Here is a 23173-nt window from a genome sequence, read left to right on the forward strand (position 1 = left end):
GATTTTAGATGGTTTAATGATGTGAGTCCATTCATGCTTCCAAATAAGCATTGTCAAAGCATCATACTGCACCTGCTTGTTTTGTAGGGCTATCAGACCAGGAGAAAGGGGGGAAATGACCCCCTCCCTGATGTCCGTCTAAAGGCAAGAGAGGTCTTCTCATTCCTTCCCTCCATTTTGTACTGCCTGAACCACTGCAAGGATGGAAATGAAGGAAGGGGAGGAAACTCATCACTAAATCTCCCTTAAAGTACAATTCTAGGTGGATTTGGAGGGTTCTGCTCAAACAAAATCCATAGAATTTCAAAGTAACTTACAATGTTGGCCTTTCTAGGTAAAGGGTGAACAAATGACTGCCAACAGACTATATCCTACATTACTATGGGACAACTCCCTCAGAAATTGGTTGTTCTGGGGAGGGAAGAGACCCAGAAAGCTTTTGCAAGGCTTTATATTATTAACCCCCCTTCCAGGTGGTAGAGAAATTCACAATTAGAAGTTTATATTACCAATTTTTTAATAAGGGTGTGTCAAAAACTGGATTCTAGGAAAGCAAATGTTTCTCATTCCCTAGGCCAGTATAATGAGCTGTATTTGCTGGCTAAATATTGAGAGGGCATGCTGCTCTCTTCACTATATATTCATATGGAAATAGCAATTTTACATGGGATGATCCTAATAAAATGCAAGATGTACTTTTTTTTTTACTGCAGCCCCGAAATTTTCAAGGACAACACTGAATACCGAAAAAAGATAATTCAATAGTTGGTGTCTAACCTTATCAAATTTGTTATCCAAATGACATTATTCAGTCTTGTCTGCAAAGCCTCCAAGAGGGACTAAAGGCTTTATTGTTTAAAAAAAAAACATCTGAATGTGAGCCAAGGGACAGTCGTTAAGAGTAAGAGGAAGAAGAGAAATTTTAGAGGCCATTGCACAGACTACCCTGCTCTTATTCAACAAAATTAGGCCCCTGGGACTATGTATCAAATTGAAAATAACCAGGCAGATAATTTATTAAGGTTCAGCCCTGGTTTTGAAAACATGTTTACAGTTCTCTTTGCGGTTTTAGAGTCACTTTTGGAGGACCTGTCAACTTTATGGAAAAGTGGACTGAGAAAAACCACTTAGTTTGTGAGCTGTGTCGCATGAGATATTAAATGGGAACCTGGGGTTTCTGCAGACATTAAACTTTCTGTAGCAAGAGGGATGAGATTGGATGGTTTTAAAAGACTATCACATCACCAACACCTAGAGTTGCCAACCTCCAGGTAATAGCTGGAGATTGCCTGCTATTTCAACTGATCTCCAACCGACAGAGATCAGTTCACCTGGAGAAAATTGCCATTATGGCAATTGGACTCTATGGCATTGAAGTCCCTCCCCTCCCCAAACCCCGCCCTAAACACCTCTCGCCAGTGGCAAAGAGGGACCTGGCAACCCTACCAACACTTGTGCTATACTGTGGAAGCTAAACTGAGTGTGAAATACACTTTACAGCAGGGCTGTCGAACTCATTTGGTATAATGTAATTTTATCATGTATATTTTAAATTGTTAGCCACCTTGGCAGCCCTTGTAAGGGAAGAAAGGCAGGATATAAATATTGTAAATAAATAAATAAATATTTGCATACTGTGGAGCCATGCAAGTACTCATGGTCATGCCATTAATCTGAGAGTACAAGCTGTTGCCAATTCTGAAGTAATTATAATACAGTATAATTATGTGCCATGCAGTCACAACTGATTCATGCCAGCCCCAGGACCATAGGGTTTTCCAGGCAAGAGAATACGAAAATGGGTTTGCCATTGCCTTCCTCTGCACAGCAATCCCAGTCTACCTTGATGGTTTCCCATCCAAGTACTATCCATGGCTGACCCTGTTTAGTTTCCATGTTCTGACAAGATCTGGCTAGTCAGGGCTAGTCAGGCTGTGGATGAATACAAAAACTTGATAGCAAGGTAGGTTTGCCGCATACCTGGTAATCATGGGGGGGTGGGCTCATAGTGACGCTCCCTTTCCCCCATCCTAGCCCAATGGAGCAGCAGGCGGAAACCAGGAGGAAAAAACAGCATGGAGAAGTCACTTCCTGTTTCAGGACAGGGAGTAGCATCATGACATTCTAAGAATTATACCGCAGAGATTTTGAAATTCCGAGAGTGTAATGATTTCACTTCCTGTTTCAAAACAGGAACTGAGTCCTAAGAAGTCTCTGTGCCCTTGAAGCTCCTGGGGATTACCAGGCAAGGACTGGCATCCCTTTTTAAGTAAGATATGCTGTAGTTTTATCAGGGATAATGTTGATAGCTTATAGTCAGCCTTTGTGGATGATCTTATATACAGCCTCATCATACATAGTGGCCAAGACAGTATTCTCTGAGAGACTGTTGATGGATTGTAGCTCCCACAGGATGTCAGTAGTACCTTGCAAATAACTGGAGGTGTTGGTGCTCTAAATTACAATAGGTGCTTGTGCCTTTTCTGTAACTAGTAACAGCTTCCCTAGTTTTCAGTGAATGGCAATTAGACCATACACACTCCAACAAACTTCTATCCACAAGCCCAAGACATTGTGAGTGACTATTTTGAACTCACATGAACCATGGAAATATTACTGACAAACCTTTGCAAAGGTGAGGGTTTTTTGGGTTTTTTTAAAGACACTGGCAATTGCTTACAAGTTACAACATCACTGCCCTGCCTATCTGTGATAATGTCACCTGCTGCACTAATTTTTCCCTGTCCATTTAGTGACCCTCATTTTAAAAGATGTCAGTCCAAGGTGAAAATTGCTCCCCCTGTACAGTGAGGACCACTGCAATTAATTAGTTTGTGCACTATAATAGGAAAGACCCAAGGAGCAAACTCCACTTGGCCAATTACCCTCTTGCTTTCTCCTCAAAGAGACAGTAGAATAGAGTTATTGGAAATATCCGACATTTTGCTGTTTCAATTATAGATAAGCAGCAGTAATTCAATGTGAAAACATCTTTTATATGTTAATTGCATAAGCAAGTATATCCTCTATTACTTTTTCTCTATTTAATTAGCTGGCACATCTTCATGCTGTGACCCACTGTTTGTTTTAGATATTTTCTGCAAGACAATGCCTCACATAGTGTTCTAAATTGTAAAAAATAAAAAAATAAAAATATAGGTTACATCTAATTAGGTTAGCAGACAAAATCAAACCTCAATTACTTTAGGATTAGGGACTTTTTGTAACTTTGCTGGTAATATACCGAATAAAGTGGAATGTGAATGTGAATCTCAATTACCTTTCACTTTCATCCTAGTGTATATGATCTGTGGCTTCACTATAAATCCATTATACTTCTCAGTGCTGTGGTTCTTGTGCCCCTCCCACCAAAGGATAAATTTAGTCTAAGGAAGCAACAGGAAGAGGCCAATTATCTTGGTAAGAAAAAATGCTAGATATAGAAGGAAGAAGACAAACATAATAGTCATTAGCAGTTCCTATCTCACAAATGGAAACCAGATAAGCACATCAGCAGAATATAGGCCCCAATTAACAAGACAGGATTTAACAGGATTTGTACATATTCCATTAAAAATACCGATATCCCATTTTCCAAATAAATTTCAATGTTGTTTTATTGTAGGATTGCCAGGTCCCTCTTTGCCACCAGCGGGAGGTTTTTGGAGAGGAGCCTGAGGAGGGCGGGGTTGGAGAGGGACTTCAATGTCATAGAGTCCAATTGCCAAAGCTGCCATTTTCTCCAGGTGAACTGATCTCTATCGGCTGGAGGTCAGTTGTAATAGCAGATCTCCAGCTAGGACCTGGAGGTTGGCAACCCTATTTTATTGGCATGTAGAGTGTAACAATTCATTAAAAATAACAGTGAAAGTTGTGCCAGGAAAATCTTTCAGGAAAATGTGTCCCCCCCCCCCCCCCATACATCAAAATGTTTCTTTGGTCAATGCCAAAGGGGAGCGGAGAAAGAAAGAGCTTCCAATTTTCCTCCCACCTGCTTTTGCCAGCAGAAATGGTAGTGAGGGGGCTTTTCATCCCTTTTCTGTGGTATCACATGCCGTAGGAAGTACACACATCCTTGTAAAGGGAACTTTTATTAGAGAGAAGGATCAATATGAATGAATAAAAACTTGATTAAAGCAGTGAACTTAAGAATACATCCCTTTAAGGCCAGAGCTCCATTGCAATAGGAAAGGGGGGGCCTGTGTGAGGGGGAAGAACAGGATATTGGACACGAGGAAGAAGCTCTCAGCCATTCTGTGTGTGTGTGTAAAGTGCCTTCAAGTCGCAGCTGACTTATGGCGACCCCTTTTGGGGTTTTCATGGCAAGAGACTAACAGAGGTGGTTTGCTGGTGCCTTCCTCTGCACAGCAACCCTGGTATTCCCTTGGTGGTCTCCCATCCAAATACTAACCAGGGCTGACCCTGCTTAGCTTCTGAAATCAGACGAGATCAGGCTAGCCTGGTCCATCCAGGTCAGGACCTCAGCCATTTTACTGCAAGCCATTTGTTACATCTGGACTCTATCTTTAGCATATATTGCTGCAACTCAATGGTGGGGGGAGCCCCAACTACAGAACCAAGGTAATGGACATTTTATAAATGCTTGCAACTCCAATAATTAAGAGGCTATCCTTATTTACCAAAAGTAGGGATATGTGGGAGTTAGGATTTACAGTATTGTGTGTTATAACTTTTTCTTTTGTCCTTGCTCAGTCTGTTGTGTTTGCATATACTGTGCTGGCTTTTTATCTTCTTAATAAATTTCCTTTCATCTTTAATATGGTTAGTCTGATCTCTGTGGCCCATGTTAAAGCCCCTTTTCAATCCAAGCAGTAGTAACGGGATGGGGCAGAAGCTGATCCCTGTTCCCTGAAATTACGTGAGAGCACTTGGTCCCCGCACTAGCGGGTGCTCAAGGCAAGGGAGACTAAAAAGGCTGAGCTGTTCCTTTAAGAGGACAGTGGCAAAGGATGCCTGGGCTTAAGTTGAGAGAGAAAGAGAGAGAGACTCAGGATGGCACCGCAGCTGTCTCACTCCCACATGGGCAGAAACGAGCGCTTGTAAGGCCATCTCTTCACATGATTTTATCAGGAATAACTTCTGTCATACAGCCAAGCAACTTTGCTTTAGAAAATACCATAATAACTTTCTTCTTTTACTATAGATGTGGAACATCATATTACTTAATGGTGCAAATTTTGATGCCCTTTATACAAGATAGTGAAAAAAATATATGCAGAATAACTCTTGGCACTCACTGACCTCATTTCATTAATAATAATTAAGAAGAATGGCATGAATGATACTACAATGCATGAAAGTTACTGACTATATATAACATTGGCATTGATGGGGTTGTGAAAAGTGAGCTCTCTCAAAATGATTATTATTTTAATTAAAGCGCAACTTCAGCTGTCCCATTTGTCCAAAACACTACAGCAGCTGGTACCAGCGCACACAGATAAAATAGTTAGGTCAGCAGTATAGGGGACATTTTGCTATCCTTTGTGATTACATTACAGCAATAAATTATAACATCAATGTACTTCTGGGATGTCCTGCTCTTCTACTGGATTTTTATAACTCGTTTTTACTTTTCCCTTTACTTTGAAGCCACTGATAAAATCCAAGTACATCAAAGCATTATCGGAGAGAGTCAGTTATTTTAATGCACTGGAAATAGATTGGAATAATTAATTCCAGTCACCACAATCCTAATCAAACCAAATTAGGTGAATCCAAAATATTAATTTAGGAAAGAAGGTAGTAAGTGAAAGAGGCTCTAACACAAGACACACACACATGTAGTATTGTGAATCATGAAAGCATTCCATAGAACAATCTCACTTTTAACTTTGAAAGTCTTAGGTATACAGACATGATTTACCTATCACCCAGATCGTACAGCTTTTGCAATTATTTAAATAGGGAATGGATTAAGCCTGGTATATACTTAGAAACTTGAGGAAGACTTTTTTATCTAAGTATGGATTATCTAAGTGTGGATTTGAGTGAATTTAATATTAATTTTACTGGGCTGGCCAAACTGTGGGGAGCACTGAAAAAGTATGGCATCAAAAGCACACTTTATGTTTGTTCATCGAGAGGCTAGGGCTGCCCACCTGCAGGTACTCAACAAAATTTTGTTGAATATCACATTGGCAGCTATATGTTATTTTTTCTTAACCTGCAGGTACTAGCTGGAGATCTGCTATTACAACTGATCTCCAGCCAATAGAGATCAGTTCACCTGGAGAAAATGGCCGCTTTGGCAATTGGACTCTATGGCATTGAAGTCCTTCCCCTTCCCAAACCCCGCCCTCCTTAGGCCCTGTCCCTAAAACCTCCTGTCGGTTGCGAAGAGGGACCTGGCAACCCTACAAGAGGCGCAACACTCCCATCCCAGCATCATGGATACCTCTTTGACTTATAATTTTGTCCTAGGAATTCCAGGCAGCTGTCAGTTTCTCAGTTCTGCAGCCTTATATCACAGATACGTATTGTCAGAATCGTATACAATGTCTCTTATTCTTCCCTGCATACACCTATAGTTGCAGGGCTGCCAAGAAATGCCATGGGCCCCCAGGGCTGCTCCACACATATTTAAAGAACCACAAAAATCAGAAGGAAAAGAAAAGAGAGAGAGAGAGAGAGAGTGTTAAATAAGCCCCAGTGACTTCAGCTGGATTTTTGTCATTGCTCCCCTATATCCATAACCAGGGAGACGCGTAAAAGGAATCACCTCTCCTTAAGGATCAAGGAAAGCCTTCTAGGGATTTAGATTCACTAATCCTCTGATAAACTGGAAGAGCTAGCAAGTGCCATCTTGCTGAAGGAGATTCCTTGTGTGTGCCATGCTATCCAAATAGGATTACAGATCTTAATAAATAGTAACATCGGAGTGGGTCCTACCAGCTTTTCAGCTGGTGCAAGAAGGCAGAAGCCTATCTCACTTGCTTCTCCTGTTCACAGAAGTCCTGTCCTGTGTGGGCTTTTTTTTTTGGTCTGTGTGGATCCCATGATCCCAGGCATCTTTGAGGAATCGGAAAGTACTCCTCCTTTTTTTCATACCAACAGAAGGGGATCCAAACCCACTGATTCAAGACAATTTGGGCTTTCTGAGTAAAATTTTAAGGTCAATCCTACCCAAATATTTAGGACCACAGCAGTAACTGGTTTCTTTTGTTGTTTGTTGTTAGATCCCCCCCTTTAACATCTAACAAACAGAAGAACTGTTTCAGTGCATCAGAGTAATATACCTTACAGAACTTTTTATCAGTTGTGCTGATCATAGAATCATAGAGTTGGAAGGGACCACCAGGGTCATCAAGTCCAACCCCTTTGCACAATGCAGGAAATTCACAACTACCTCCCCCCTCCACACCCCTAGTGACCAGAAGATGGCCAAGATGACCTCCCTCTCATCATCTGCCTAAGGTCACAGAATCAGCATTGCTGACAGATGGCCATCTAACCTTAAAAACCTCCAGGGAAGGAGAGCTTACCACCTCCTGAGGAAGCCTGTTCCACTGAGGAACTGCTCTGTTAGAAAATTCTTCCTAATATCTAGACGGAAACTCTTTTGATTTAATTTCAACCCGTTGGTTCTGGTCCGACCTTGGGCAACAGAAAACAACTCGGCACCATCCTCAATATGACAGCCCCTCAAGTCCTTGAACATGGTTATCATATCCCCTCTCAGTCTTCTCCTCTTCAGGTTAAACATACCCAGCTCCTTCAACCTTTCCTCATAGGACTTGGTCTCCAGACCCCTCACCATCTTTGTTGCCCTCCTCTGGACACGTTCCAGCTTGTCTGCATCTTTTTTAAATTGTGGTGTCCAAAACTGAACACAGTACTCTAGTAGAGGTCTAACCAGAGCGGAGTAAAGCAATACCATCACTTCGCTTGGTCTGGACACTATACTTCTGTTGATGTAGCCCAAGACTGCATTTGCCTTTTTAGCTACCGCATCACACTTCTGACTCATGTTCAGTGTTTGGTCTACTAAGACCCCAAGATCCTTTTCACACACACTACTGCTCAGACAAGTCTCCCCCATCCTATAATTATGCATTTGATTTTTCCTACCTAAATGCAGAACTTTACATTTGTCTTTGTTGAAGTGCATTTTATTAGTTCTAGCCCATTTCTCCAGCCTGTCAAGATCATCCTGCATCTTGGCTCTGTCTTCTACCGTATTTGCTATCCCTCCCAATTTAGTATCATCTGCAAATTTAATAAGCATCCCCTCTATTCCTTCATCCAAATCATTTATAAAGATGTTGAACAACACAGGGCCCAGCACAAATTGATAGTGTATAAGAACACAGAACACTTATGAAGCAATTGTGAATAATCAAGAGTGGCAAAGAACCCAAATCTTTTCTCTTGCAGCCTATTATTCTCTGTAATTCCTGCTTTTTATATGCAGTATTTCTGATACTGAGGTATATTCTCAGAAAATAAAGCCAGGACTGTGCAGACACAACATTGGCCTTTAGGTAAAATCAACTTAAATAAACCAAGATAAATTACAATATGATATTGTCTAGTTATATATATAATTATTCCCATATATCACCTACTATGACATTTATTAGTATAATTCCTATAGCTTGATTAGGGTTGGCAGGTTGAGCTCCAGGCTGAAAAACTCTTGGACATTTGGGGGTGGAACCTGGGGAGGACAGGGACGACAGGGGTCCATTGCTAGAGTCCACCCTCCAAAGCAGCTGTTTCCTCCAGGGGAACTAATCTCTGTAGTCTGGAGATCAACTGCAATTCCAGGAGATCACCTGGAGGGTGGCTTCCCTAAACTTGATTAATACCAGCCCATAATCATTACATTATGTAATGCAATTAAGTCGAGAGAAGGTTAGTCTGAGTGAACTTCTGCGTTTTGTGACTGGGGAGATGATGAGCTGATATTGAAAGTCTGTTTGCACAGAAAGTGCTTCTAGCACATTTTAAAGCATTGCAAGACTCGGGTGCTCATTTAGTTCCATAATAATCTGGTTCAAAATTTAAAAAAATGTGATTGCAGCCTAAATTCCCCAGATAATGTATCACACTTGAAAATTAGTCAAATTCTGTTTAATTGTGCTTTGTACAGAACAAGAATAACAGGGCTGTTTAGATTGGAAAGAAAGTGGTTAAGGGGAGACATGATAGAGGTCTATAAAATTATGCATGGTATGGAGAGAGTGGACAGGGAGAAGCTTTTCTCAAAATACCAGAATGCTGGGTCATCTGCTGAAGCTGGAGGGTGAGAGATTCAAAACAGATAAAAGGAAGTATTTCTTCATACAACGCAAGTTAAATCGTGGAACTCCTTGCCCCAGGATGTGGTGATGGCTGCCAACTTGTAAGGCTTTAAGAGGGGAGTGGACATGTTCATGGAGGTTAGGGTTAACCATGGCTACTACTAGTCAAAATGAATACTAGTCATGATGCATACCTATTCTCTCCAGTATCAGAGGAGCATGCCTATTATATTAGGTGCTGTGGAACACAGGCAGGATAATGATGCTGCAGTTGTCCTGTTTGTGGGCTTCCTGGTTGGCCACTACGTGAACAGACTGCTGGACTTGATGGACCTTGGTCTGATCCAGCATAGCTTTTCTTATGTTCTTAATAAATGTGGAATATATGTTAACAAATGTGGGAAATGCTTTAAGGTTTACATCTTCAAAAGCAGCACCAGCATGCAAGTACTATATAATAAACTGGAAAGACATTTATTATTAAGGGATCATCCAGAGATGCTGCTTATGTTTAAAAAAATCAGTAACAGTTAATCATTTGGGTGTGCTAATACATTGGAACTGTAATCTGAAGCACGTGGCCCCTCTGAAGATTTTGCTAAATGTGTTTTAATGTTAAAAAGCAGCTCTTTCAGCGGTGTTGATAAATGCATCTAAGCTTATTTCCATGAACCAACATGGAAACTGTATTATGTAACTTTCTCCCCACAACTCCTCGAAGAAAGAGCACACTGCTATGAAACAACAAGCACTACTACAGAGACTTCATATGTCAGTGCTTTAGTTTCAATTTATTTGCTGAAAGATTGTAAAGGTGTCCATTCCTCGTATTCTATTCTCATCTCAAGCATACTTACTTAATCGTTATTTCAACATCTTTGCAAGAGTCCATTTACATTTCTTATGTGAAAACGTATTATTCAGAAAGCCATTATCTCATGCTCCATTAGACAAGTGGAAAGCACACAAGCTATGAGTTCATAACTTCAGCATACGCTTTAACCATTTGTTGGGATTTCAGAATGTTGGAGAGGCTTGCTACAGATCGCAGGGATCTACAGTTAATTAGGTATATTTTATTAGTCAACCTGGACAACACAGGTTTGAATGCACAGCTTTTGTTGCATTCACCTCAGATTTTAGGTATGTATGCAAACCATATTAGGGGTATATCTAACAAATGTAATGTTGTTCTCAGGGAAATCATTCAACATTTAGAGTGCTATTCTGAACTTTCATACATTTTTTGTATTTCAATTATCACTTATAGAAGGCTACTCCCACATATTGGTTTTGCCACACAATGCAGGCCTAGGAATTACCCTATAACTCCTATCTTCCTGCCGAATCTTTAGGGGTACTGCATCCCTAAAGTGATAATTTTCCTATAGGAAACATATTTTTAGTGTTGAAAAATCTGGCAATAAATCTAGTCAGCCCCAAAGATGCCATATTCTACAAAACCTCAGTTGCCAATAACAGAAGATACTATTCATATATCAATAGAGCCTAGGGTTGCCAACCTGCAAGTATTAGCTGGAGATCTCCTGCTATAACAACTGATCTCCAGCCAATAGAGATCAGTTCACCTGGAGGAAATGGCCGCTTTGGCAATTGGACTCTATAACATTGAAGTCCCTTTCCTCCTCAAACCCCACCCGCCTCAGACTTCACCCCAAAAACCTCCCGCTGATGGTGAAGAGGGACCTGGCAACCCTAATAGGGCCCCCACACCACAGGCATGCAAGAAGCAAATTGTGGATTGAGCATGGGGGAATGGGTGGGCCAAGCTGTACAGGGTGGGTGGGTAGGTGAAAGCAGGCATGAGATTGGGGGTGGGGGTGTTCCCAAAGCTGCCTATGCTAGAAAGCAATCCTCTTCATCCCTGGGTACCTTGACTCACTGTCCTGTCACTCCCCTCAGCATCTGCACAAAGAGAGAAAGGACAAATGGTGCTATAGGAGTTATAGGGACTCTGCAACCCTCCTGAGGGTTCTGACCCAAGGGACAAAGATCACTTGTCTGGAAGTACCAGGTCACTGAGAATATTGAAACCGGGTAAGTAGCTGCATTATCCCAGAACATAATATAGAACATCACCATTCAACAGGAGGCAATGCAGCCTGATTTGTACATAATGAAGCTCTTCGACTGGCTTATGTATCAGCGTACGCCAGTGGTTTACAAATAGACTATGTTATTTAGAGACAAACGGAATCAAATACTAAGACCCTCTGCATTTCTCTTTGTGACTTGTACCCACCATTTAAGTGCAGATAACAGATACAAAGATGCACTACTCAAGATTATCGGCTGGAGATCAGTTGTAATAGCAGGAGATCTCTAGCTAGTACCTGGAGGTTGGCAACCCTATCTGTGACCCACCCTTCCAGTGCATAGTCATTTGTAGTGTCTAGGATGACTGCTGGGGTTGTCCTTAATAGTGTAAATGGGATTTACTAAGGAAAAAAGTGATGCAGACTTTTAAAAAACGTCAAATGAGCGGTGCATATTATACATATAGTTCCATAGAATTACCATATTGTTTTAAAGAAAGAAACCCCTAGAAATATGATTACACAAGTCCATTTCTCTAAATACTAGATAACCGACTTGGCCACAGCTCCCCATGCATTACATAAACCATCAATTTTAACTTAGTAATTTGCTCACTAGCACCTTCTAGAGTGTAAGGAATACAAATTATAACTACTTACTCATTTCTCTCCAGACTGATGACAAGTTGCTGGCTTTCAGCTTGTATTAGAAATTTCAGCATTGCTGGGTAAGTCTGAAAAATGGAAGAGAGGAGTAATTCCATTACTACCCAAACAAATGTAGGCAGCAGGTACCAAGGCTGCAAGGTTGGGCCGTTATTGTCAGAAGGAAGATTACAACAAGATCTGCAGGGTGATGGTATCTAAATAAATTGCAAAAAATATTAATACAATTTTAATAACTTTTGTATTTAAAAGAGGAGTTAATGTCTCCATATTTGCTTTCTTGACTATGGCTTCAATTTATGCTGGCCAATCACAGGAACACTTAAACATGTTAATTTTATTGACTGAGCACTGCGCAGAGAAATTAATGTGTGCGCCCGAACCACTGATTGATAGACTAATAACTTTATACAGCCACACACCTCAGAATGACTGATTGACAATGTGCCCTTGCACTATGACAGCAGAAATATTTTTTCAAAAACCAGTTGTTGGTTTAATTAAGCATTTTATTGGTTATAATGATGTGAGAGCAGGTGGCACTCACACAATCCTGTAAGAGCTGCAGAATTTCAAATACAGGTTCAGGCCCACAGAACTCTGCGAGGGGATTTTAAAAGCTTTTGTTATACTTGGAGAAGCTTTTAAAACTTTGAAGAACATCAAACATCACACAGAAAGTCATACTGTTCCGGAATAAAAGCAAAAGGTTCTGCTGCTGATTTACAGATCCAAACATGCATGAAAACAAGTTCTCTGAATCAAAAACCAAGAACTGTGCAGCTCCAATTTCCAGATGAAACCCACTGATTACTGTGGTGCACAGCAGTGATCTCCATGAGCACCATGACACCTACCAATGAGTTTCTGGGCACCCATTTGCATTTCCCCAACAGTATCTCTTACCCAAAGCAAATAGTCCGTCCTGGCTTTCCTCTACCTCCCTGGAGCAGGGGATGATTCGGAAGAAGCAACAAAGCACCAAAGCCTTTTATGCATGGTTTGTTTGTATTGTGATCACCCCCCACCCCGACTACTTCGGGGTTTCGTTTTCATTATGCACGTTTTTTCCGACCTTTAGAAGTCACTTTGCTCTCTCCCCGCGTTTCCCCCACGTTATCTGGATGCTGTTTCTGGCGGCATCCAGAAAACGTGGGAGAGAGCAAAGTGACTTCTAAAAGTCAGAAAAGACATCCACAATGAAAACAAAGTCCCCAAGTAGTCGGGGGTGATCGCCACAGAAACAACCACGGAAACAACCCAGTGACTGTCAGTGGGTCAGATCGGAATTAATGGGTCTGCAGAAACAGCTGCCTCCATCATAGGAAGATGTTTGGCTGCACCCTCCCAGCACATTTTGTGACTGGCCCCATACCTCATGGTACCTACTACGTAGCGTTGCCCACTCCCTATTCTTAACATTTCCAAAGTGCTCAGAGGTTCAACAAGATCAGGGACTCCTGGTGTACAGTCAATGGTGTACGGAGGGGAATCAAACATGCTACCCCTTTCCTTACAAAAAGTAAGTTGTAGAAATCTTAGATGTACAAGATCCCCAATTTCACATGCAGAGCCGACACATGTGCAGAAGGAATGTGTGTGGGCTCTTTTGTAAATTAAGCTGAATACCAACCAAGGTGGACAGGGTCAGAAGAGGTGATCCCATTTTTCTATGTATTTAAACTCTTTGACCTTTATACACTGTGAAACTCAGCCAGGAAGAGCCCCAACTGTATAAGCCAAGAGACACAGGAAAGGTTATTTTTAGGGCAACAGCTGTTCCCTGCATCTTGAAGCATGCCTTTCCTACTTGTCTACTTTGTTTATAATAAATGGATCTTTTATGAAGCTTAGCACGTGATTCCCTAGTCGGGCTGCCAACTTTCAGGTACTAGCTGGAGATCTCTTACTATTATAACTGATCTCCAGCTGACTGAGATCAGTTCACCTGGAGAAAATGGCCACTTTGGCAATTGGACTCTATGGCATGGAAGCCCCTCCCCTCTCCAAACCCCACCCTCCTCAGGGTTCTGCCCCCCAAAACCTCCAGGTATTTTCCAACCCGGAGCTGGCAACCTTATTCCCTAGGGAGTTTCTTTGCTCTAGCACCATGAGGGACTGAGAGTTTTGAGGTTTAGCAAGACTAAAGCCCTCGTCATAGATTACCTAGCCATGAGAAACTTGAATCACAGACTGGGGATTAAAACTACAAGTTTGGGTCCCTAATATTTTGCCTGACTACTTCCCCTTACCACTGGGAAAACTACTTGATGGAGCAGGCACAGGCAGCTGGCCTTTATGATGGCGCTCACCCACACCCTAACAATATTAAGAGAAAGATTGTCCTTCCCTTATTTTGGTAAAAATGCCTTCCCTAGGATTGTGTAGGAGAGGTAGTCAAAGCAGGTTCTCCTAAACCAGGGGCTAGCTTCGGATTTTATGAAATATTCAGTGGGATTAAGTTCATGGTAGGGTTGCCAACCTCCAGGTACTAGCTGAAGATCCCCTGCTATTACAACTGATCTCCAGCCGATATACATCAGTTCACCTGGAGAAAATGGCCACTTTGGCAATTGGACTCTATGGCATTGAAGTCCCTCCCCAACCCCCACCCTCCTCAGGCTCCGCCCCAAAAACCTCCCACTGGTGGCGAAGAGAGACCTGGCCACCCTAGTTCATGGGGTACAACGTTTTTCAAAAAAACAACTATTGCAACATGGACAATTACAGTTGTTTCAGGAGCACAAATATAAAAGACTAGGCTTTTTAGAAAAAGTTATCAGTGACATCCAGAGTAATCCATTTCATATGTCAACGGTATAAATTCAAGTACATCTTTTCATGCAAGACAGCAGGGAAATTAAAATACAGCATTAAATTGAACTTTCCAGTATCTGGATTGTTCTACCATAAAAAAGTAAATACTTCATGCATTCACCAAGCCTTGGCATTCACCAAGAACTTATTGCCATGAATATTTAGAGAAAATCTTGATTACCACTTTAATATTAGATAAACCGTTCCATGGCCTAGAAGATATCCATACTGTTGAACTTAGATAGGACAAAAAAAATTAAGATATCATAGTTGCATAATAAGGTAGTTCCAGGTCTAAGATCCTCTTCCTGAGATGCAAAATTAAGCACATGTTTATTTATGAGTTTTAAAAGACATCTGTCAGGCATTTATTATTAACTTTTATTTAAATACCACATGCATAACTACATGCTTTCATAATAAAAAAAGCAAACTGTCTTTGGTAAGAGCATATTATTAGAAAGTATATTTTCCTGTTTAAATAGAAATACTCTTTGTACAGCCCTGACATGGATGGCCCAGGCTAGCCTGATCTCGTCAGGTCTCAGAAGCTAAGCAGAGTCAGCCCTGGTTAGTATTTGGATGGGAGACCACCAAGGAAGTCCAGGGTTGCTGTGCAGAGGAAGGCACTGGCAAACCACCTCTGTCCATCTCTTGCCATGAAAACCCAAAAAAGGGGTCGCCATAAGTAGGCTGAGACTTGAAGGCACTTTACGCACACACTCTTTGTACCTGTTCAGAATCAGCTGAGGTCAGTTTTGAAGGACAAAAGCCTGAAAACATGTTCTTTCCATAGAGGCTCCACAAAAGTACTCAGGATGAGCCATGCTGACTGCCCATTCTGCTCCTGTCACAAGCAATCATGTCAGCACTCTGATTAGAAACATAAGGTAAGACTTTATGCATAACACTGCTCTAACTTCCACTCTGGAATCTCTTACCCAAAAGAAGTGTTCAACTGAGTAAACCCAGCGATGGAGGGATGAGGAGATGGTGAGGCACCCCCACCACAGCAAACACATGCAATGGCACACAACCTTCTGGATGCAAAATGGCCACAACTTCATGGGTGCAGCAGCTGACAGTGCCTCGGCACAGCGTGGGGCAACGGGTTCCTGCATTGGCCAACCTGCCTGCCAGCTGATGAATTCCACCCTGTTCCAGCCCGCCTGCTGTGTAGGGTGATACCAGGGGACGGTAGGTTGCAGGATTCCGCCTGGGCAGGTGCCACTGCTAGGGTTGCCAACCCCCAGGTACCAGAAAAAAGAGACACCACTGTACTGATACTGGGTAGTTAGGAAATAAGCACAGGAGCGACACAACACTATAATTACAAAGTGCAAAAAAGTTCTATTCAGAAAAGCTACAAGTAACAAACAACATCAATATAGAATCAAGGCATCCAACATGATCCTATGTTAACAAAGTCCAATGGTCACTTATGTATGGATCTTCAAGGTGATAAAGCAGAAGAAACATTGCTATAGGATATGACACGGGGATACGGCCGTTTCAAATTTCTTCAATTCAATTCTTCATCAGTCCCCAAACGTCAAGAAAACTTGATTCAAATAATTTTTGACTGCAGTTAATATTACAGGTTAGTCACCATGTTCCACTTAGGATACAGCCAGTGTAGCAGTCAGGTACCAGCAGGTAATCTCCTGCTATTAAAACTGATCTCCAGCCAATAGAGATCTGTACACCTGGAGAAAATGGCCGCTTTGGCCATTGGACTCTATGGCAATGAAGTCCCTCCCCGAAACCCCGCCCTCCTCAGGCTCCACCCCAAAAACCTCCCACCAGTGCTGAAGAGTGACCTGACAACTCTAGCCACTATTTTATTTCAAATTCACTGTTTTATTTCAAATTCACTATTTATTTAAAATCCAAATTTTTATTCAAAATAAAAAATGGTGGGAAAGCCCCATCGAAAACAGCGATGCTGCGCCAGGAAAAACCTGGTGCAGCAATGCTATTACTGGAGGGGGCATTCCCGGGCTGGAGGGGCTTTGGGAGCTGACTACTGTCAGCTCCGCCCCCGGGAATGCCCCCCCCCCGATTTCTCTTCCAGGATCTAGGTCCCGGAGAGACTGTGGCATTGGAGGAGCAGCATTCAGCTCCACAACACCCAGGCACCAACAGAACCGCCCCCACCACCAGCGTAAGTACCTCTTATTCCATGATAAGAGGGCTCTTACACTGCGGGCAGGGTCACACTGCCTCCAGAGAACTTTCAGGGGGCCCCACCTCAGGAATGCACTGAGAGTCATATCCTTCTGAGCCCAGCGACTTCAATCGATTTAGAGGAGTATAACTCAGTTTACTGCACTAATAGTCTTGTAGCCTCTTCCTGTCTAGAGTAGGACAAACCCCTTGGTGTAACAGCTTAGCTGACATGGTTTTTCAGCCTTGTCATCTTTCAACAAAGCATGGGTAACGGCTACCCATCTTAGGAACACATTGCTGATTTTTTCATTCTGAAAGGTATTCAAATTTACAATCAGCCTGTTTTGACAAAATGTCTTGGCAAGACAAAACTGCATTAAATGAAGATTCCCTGGCATGCTGAATAAAGTCAGTGAAACCGGGCCCTTATGCTGGGATAGAAAATTATGTAAAATAAGGATCTGAAAAGGCAGAAAAAATATGTATTCTTCTCTTCTGAATATTAGTGCACAATTGGCGGGAGCATACCAAAGGATGACTCCCAGGTGGAAGGAGAAGATAGGACATATCAACAGCTTATTGAAAGCGAAGGAGCTCTTCTATATTCTCTTACTGGGATTTGAATCTATATGCACATTTTTAACCTGCTGAGTAGGCAATAACTTTTCAGGTTATTGCTCTCCTAGAATATGAATGAGCCAGAAATGAAGAGAACGCCAAGCTAGATGAGAATGCCAACTGACTAGGGAACACCACTTACAAAATTCCATTCGCTTTATTGGCTTAAAGCACTCAAGGCTTGCAAGAATATAAATCACTGGTCTGAAGTGTTATAAACAACAGTTTCCTGCTTTAGCCCCCTGTTTGCTGATAGTGACTTGGTTTCTTTTTTTTAAGAGCACAGAGACTTATTGGATTTGAAAAGAAATCATGGGAATTAAATATTGCTCTAATCAGCTTACCTTCACAAGTATTCACACTTTTCCCATACTTGACCTTTTCTTTTGAATAAAAGCATGATGTTCATAAGGCACCACTTAGCTTACTATTAAGAGTAAGCTGATTTGGGTATAAGTTCTCCATCTTGAAGAACTAGAAGTAACTGACGGCAATATGTGGTTGCTGCCATTCTGCTGTTATTATAGAAAACTTGCAGCTCGGTGGTTTATGGCAATTCCTAAAACTACCTTATGTCACTTCTGGGTTGTACCCTGTAGTGACATAGCAAGTCAGTGAAGTTGTTGTTTATTTTTTCTCCCGCTACTGCTCTGAGTGGCAGCAGACAACAAAGACTGTCAGTGGGACCCCTATGTTCAATACGCTTTTAAATATAAAAACCTCTCTCTTAATTCTCTAAACTTCATTAATGTATTCTCTTCAGCCTTCCAGTCCACAATATCGCTATAAACCAGGAATTGCTTAACCCGTTTGAAATGCGCACCTAAGGTGGATCCGATGCGCAGCCCACGGACGGTCATGCGTTTAGACCATGGGAATTTGCTGCTTTGGGGGCACAAAGGCGAGACAAATTGGCCATGCATAATCCCCTATGTCATTCTTGCATCTTCCTAAGATTCTAAAAAGGGTCTCTCTAACTGGTAGTAGGGCTACACATTTAACCAAATCTGTAGCAGCTCTTATCTAATCAACATACTCCTGGATTACAGTTTCAAGCAGGGAGATGGATGAGACTATGGGGGCTGCCCATAGTCCATGGGGAAAGAGAAAATAATATGGGGCAGGGATGCAGGGGGGAAATAAGATGCCCCTGACAGTCCCTTGCCTTTTCATTACAAATATACATAATAGAAAAGATAAAAACACACCTTTTCAAAACCTCTAAACTTATCCAGAACTGTGAAGCAAAGTTACTTTGTCACAGTCCATAATTCTAAAATATACAAGAAGCAATAACACTTCTTTTAGGAAGAAGTATTTATGTATTGGGAAATTTAGACAAGGCGCTTAGTCATATCACTGGGTCTCAGAACACTAGGATGTCTTACTTAAATTGGAATATAAATGTGTAGATAATGATCTCCAAATGCATTCAATCGGAGAAATTTTATTTTGTTTTTGTTGCCATTTAAGTAAAATTGCTCCTCTAAGCTCTGGTTATAAATAACAAACATGTGAAAAGGTACACATCCAACATTAGGAGCCTGTCTTTGAAAACAGTTGCTATTTTTTTTTAAATCCCCTCCTCTCAAAACAAAAGGCTTAATAAACATTAGCTGAAAAGGCTCTCACTGGCTTTTACACTGAATAATTAAATATGGAGTGTCTAATTCAGTGGAAAGAGAAGTCAAATCGTGAAAAAGCACAAGCCCAGATAAATGATTTTTCAGAACGCCTACCAAGCACAAAGCCTAAATCAAAATACATTCTTACCGAACCTTCGCATGAGATATGATTGCTCCTCAGAGCACTTTTGAACACATGCAGATGTGGAAGATTAGCGTCATTTATTTACAGAAAGAATCAACTACCGCCAACTGAGGCTAGATATAGCTGCACACCTTATTTGTAATTTAACAACCCATGAGGCTACCTGAAGGCAAGTAAGCACAGCACCACATGTTTAATATGAACAGAGTAATAAAAAAAATGAGGGTAGAAAAAACCTGGAGAATTCTATCTGTGGCACTTATAGAACCTTTCCTTTCCTTTTATCCCTTAGAAGCTCCTTGATCAATTGATCTTGAGCAGCATATATCTAGTGTTGGAGGGATATAAGGACTGAAACAAATCTTGCCACTGACAATGTAGCCTTGGGGTCCCTATCACTTAGTAAAAAAGGCATTATGTCAGTCACAGAGGCATTTGTATATTAAAAGGGGGGAAATATAGTGCGATCCAAGTTCCTCGTAAAAGTGGCATTCCAAAAGGGCATGGGCTAATGAGTCAATAGAGCCAGAAGAGCAAGGGCAGATCCTGTCTGAGTATGGTATATTCAGAATTCTGCCCTGCATTACCATAGAAGGGTTAGCATTCAATCTAGCCAAGCATAGAACCAGTCCTTGCTACTAAAAAAAAAAATTACACAAATTTTAAAAATCACCTTAAACTAATGTGATCTCTATATTTGACAGGGGAACCAGCAGAATTTCATATGAGATTGTATCTACAAGAGCCACGAAGCTGTGGAGGAACCCGCCCCCTCTTTAGGCTGGCCAGAGAGGCTGATGAGAATGGAGCAGTCTAGGCTCCTGGAATCAAGGAAGCCAGCCAGGGGAAGGAAGAACGATAGAGGTGAGCCTCAAACCCCCTCCTCTTTTCAGAGCTAAACCTTTAAAAGGAACAGACAAGCAATCTGACTGACAAGGAGACAGTCTGGCAGAGGGAAGCCCAAACACAGAACACGACAGACACAAAAACTTCCAGCAACAAGATAAAAACAATACAGTTAAAAATGCAGCTGAGCCTTCCAAGGCAGTTTACCCTCCACCAAATGACCTCTTAATATAGCGATCTTGCATGCTTTCCTAAACTCAGTGAGTGTAAGAAAAGTTGCAACAACTGGCTAAAGGAAAAGTTGAAAAAACAACCTGGCTTTGTCTTATCCTTCCAAATATTGTAGGCAGTCATGAAGATGGCATTCTTCCCAACTTTAAGCCTCAGACCAAGAAAGCTGCTCTAGAGCCAAGCTGTTCTTCCAAACCTGACCCTTACCAATCTTCTATTATTCAGTGTTGCAGGAAGATGGTAGAAACACTGTGTCTGCGTGTTAACCAGAAAAACAGTATGATGATTTTGACAGGCCATCACTAAGGGCCAAACTAGACATTGCAGTGGCTATGAGTCAGACAAGTTGGTGGACATGGGCTGGACCTGTGGCCACTGTAACATCTACTATGATTTTACAGCCCATTCCTGAGCTGGCGGCGTACGGGGATGGCAGGGAAGAGGCGCAGCGGCGCCTCTTCCTAAGCCGATTACCGTACGCCGTAAAACAAAAAAAGCCGTTTCGCAGCTTCGTTTTTGTTTTACCGGGGCCTTTCTCCCCATAGGAAACAGCGAGGCTGTGCCTGCTCAAAAGCAAGAGCAGCACCGCCGTAACCGCCACCCGCGTAACTGGCCAAACCGGGATAGGGAGCCGCCTAACCAGCGGCTCCTCCCCCTGGCCCACCCCCTGCACCACCACGGCCTCTCTACGCTGTGGCCTGTGCCACGGAGAGGCAGCGCTGGCGGAGGGGCGAGGTGCAGTCCCGTGGTGCTCGGCCACCGGCGGGACAGGCTTTGCTGTCAGCGTAAGTGCGTGTAATCCTTAAAAGGTAGAGAAAATCAGCATATAAAAACTAACTCTTCTTCTTCTTCTAATACCTATGCCCCTTTTTGCTTCAAGAGACCCAATATAATTTAAATAAATTGCAAGCACTATACAAGGAAAGAACTTAAACAAAAACTTTACAATCAAAAGCAATATACAAAAACCTCTGCAATAGTCTGAGAGCTGGATTCAACATTTACTTCAACTGATTAAAATTTTAAAAAGTACTTAAAAATTGAAAGCTGAAGGAAGTCGTTAGCAGCACTTGAAATCCTGATGGAACAGATGTGTTCATTACAAGTCTAAAGCAAAGAATGGATCTTAGTGGTTATGAATCCCACAAAACATGGCTCAGATCGGAGACCAGGACATTTTTAAATATATTGTTCTATTGTTTCAAGTATAATGATATATCAACTGAAAATGAAATTAAATATAAGCTTTAGTGAACATACAGGTGGAAGCTTTCCTAACTTTCATGGAATTTGAGAACTAAGAATACCTTAGTAAAAAAATAATCTAATATATCTCTAATGGCAATGGATATCCTTGTGTAGTTTGACTCTGAATGTTTGAAGCTCAGCTCATGTGTGTTCATGTTTCAAAATCAGAGTGCCTACGTGCCCCAAAGCACCTCGGCAAAACTAATCAAACAACAGCCCCACTAACACTTAACCCGAGGGATATTTTTAACTAGCTGTACTCCTCAGTGATTTCAACGCCTTCTTTCTGACATTGAGGATATGTATTAGTATAAAAATTAACTTCTGTAATGAAAGAGGCTGCTATAGGAACCCACTATGGCTAAATGGAGCATTATTGATGCTGGGGATAAGCAACAAGGAAGTGCTCTTGGCATCAGGCCATTTGTAAGCTTCCCAAAGGCATCTAGCTGGTCACTATTGCAAAATGAAAATTAAACAACATGGATCTATGGAATCATCCATCAGGGCTTTTCTTAGGGTCTTAGGTATTTAAGATTAAACACATTAACAGTTTTTAAAGTGATTTGTCTGACTACTGAATGGAAATTTTAGAATCCTTGACATTTAAATTATAAAATCAAGAATAGCTTGAGTTCCACAGTTAAGAGAATGGGAAAAATACTTCTCTCTATTGTGTTCTCCTTTCTCCCCCCCCCCCCCATGAAGGAGTCAAAAACATTTTAGCTCTTCTTCAAAAGCCAGATGCTGAAACCTCTGGATCTTTTTAATTGCCTTTTTCTGCACAATTTCCAGAGTATCTTTTTTATGGTATCCTGAAAAAAATAATATTCCAAATTATACATGGGCAGTATAATACTAGCCATTTTATTTTCAAGCTGTTTCCCAATAATCTCTAGAACAGAATGTACTCTCTTTGTTGCTACTGCACACTGACTAGATGGTTTCAATGAGCTATCCACCATGACACCAAGAACTCAGATTATTGAGAAAAGAATTTAAGGTGGCAATAGTTTGGGCTCCTTGACTATAACGAACCAAAAGCCGAGAAGATTTTGCATCCCTAAGTGACTTCCTTTTCTTACAAAGCTTAGTTTTAAATTAGGATCTAAAATGGCAAAAGAACTGATTAGAACCAATTTGTACCATGGCTTTGAAATTGTTTGAGCTAGAAGAGATCTCATGTAAACTAATACAGTTCAATTTCATTGAATTTACTTCAAATTCAAGTCCAAGTTGTGGTTCTTTCAGCAACTTCTCAAGATCATTTGCTTCTCCAAATAAACTCCCAAGCTTAATGAATCATCCACTGATTGTTTGGCTTTATTCACCAATTATTTTCTGCCTTCCCTCCAAGACAGTCACTGTGCACGGTTACACAGGTTTCATGCCAAGATTGCTTAGTCCAGACTTCCAGCTCTCCAAACATCTCTCTGTAAAATGTGAGCATGCCTGGATTGCCATTGCTTTGTAACTGCAGTTTGG

General features: G+C 41.5%; 1 protein-coding gene across 1 annotated transcript in view; it reads right to left on the bottom strand.

The window, feature by feature from the left end:
• Positions 1-23173, bottom strand: part of ADAM12 (ADAM metallopeptidase domain 12) — a 278563-nt gene that overhangs the window by 234128 nt on the left and 21262 nt on the right. The window contains exon 4 of the mRNA XM_056850479.1: positions 11984-12057. Within this exon, the coding sequence (XP_056706457.1) occupies positions 11984-12057 (74 nt within the window). The remainder of the gene's footprint in view (positions 1-11983; positions 12058-23173) is intronic.

This window comes from Euleptes europaea, chromosome 5 (genome assembly GCF_029931775.1).
Source record: "Euleptes europaea isolate rEulEur1 chromosome 5, rEulEur1.hap1, whole genome shotgun sequence".
Classification (NCBI taxonomy): Eukaryota; Metazoa; Chordata; class Lepidosauria; order Squamata; family Sphaerodactylidae; genus Euleptes; species Euleptes europaea.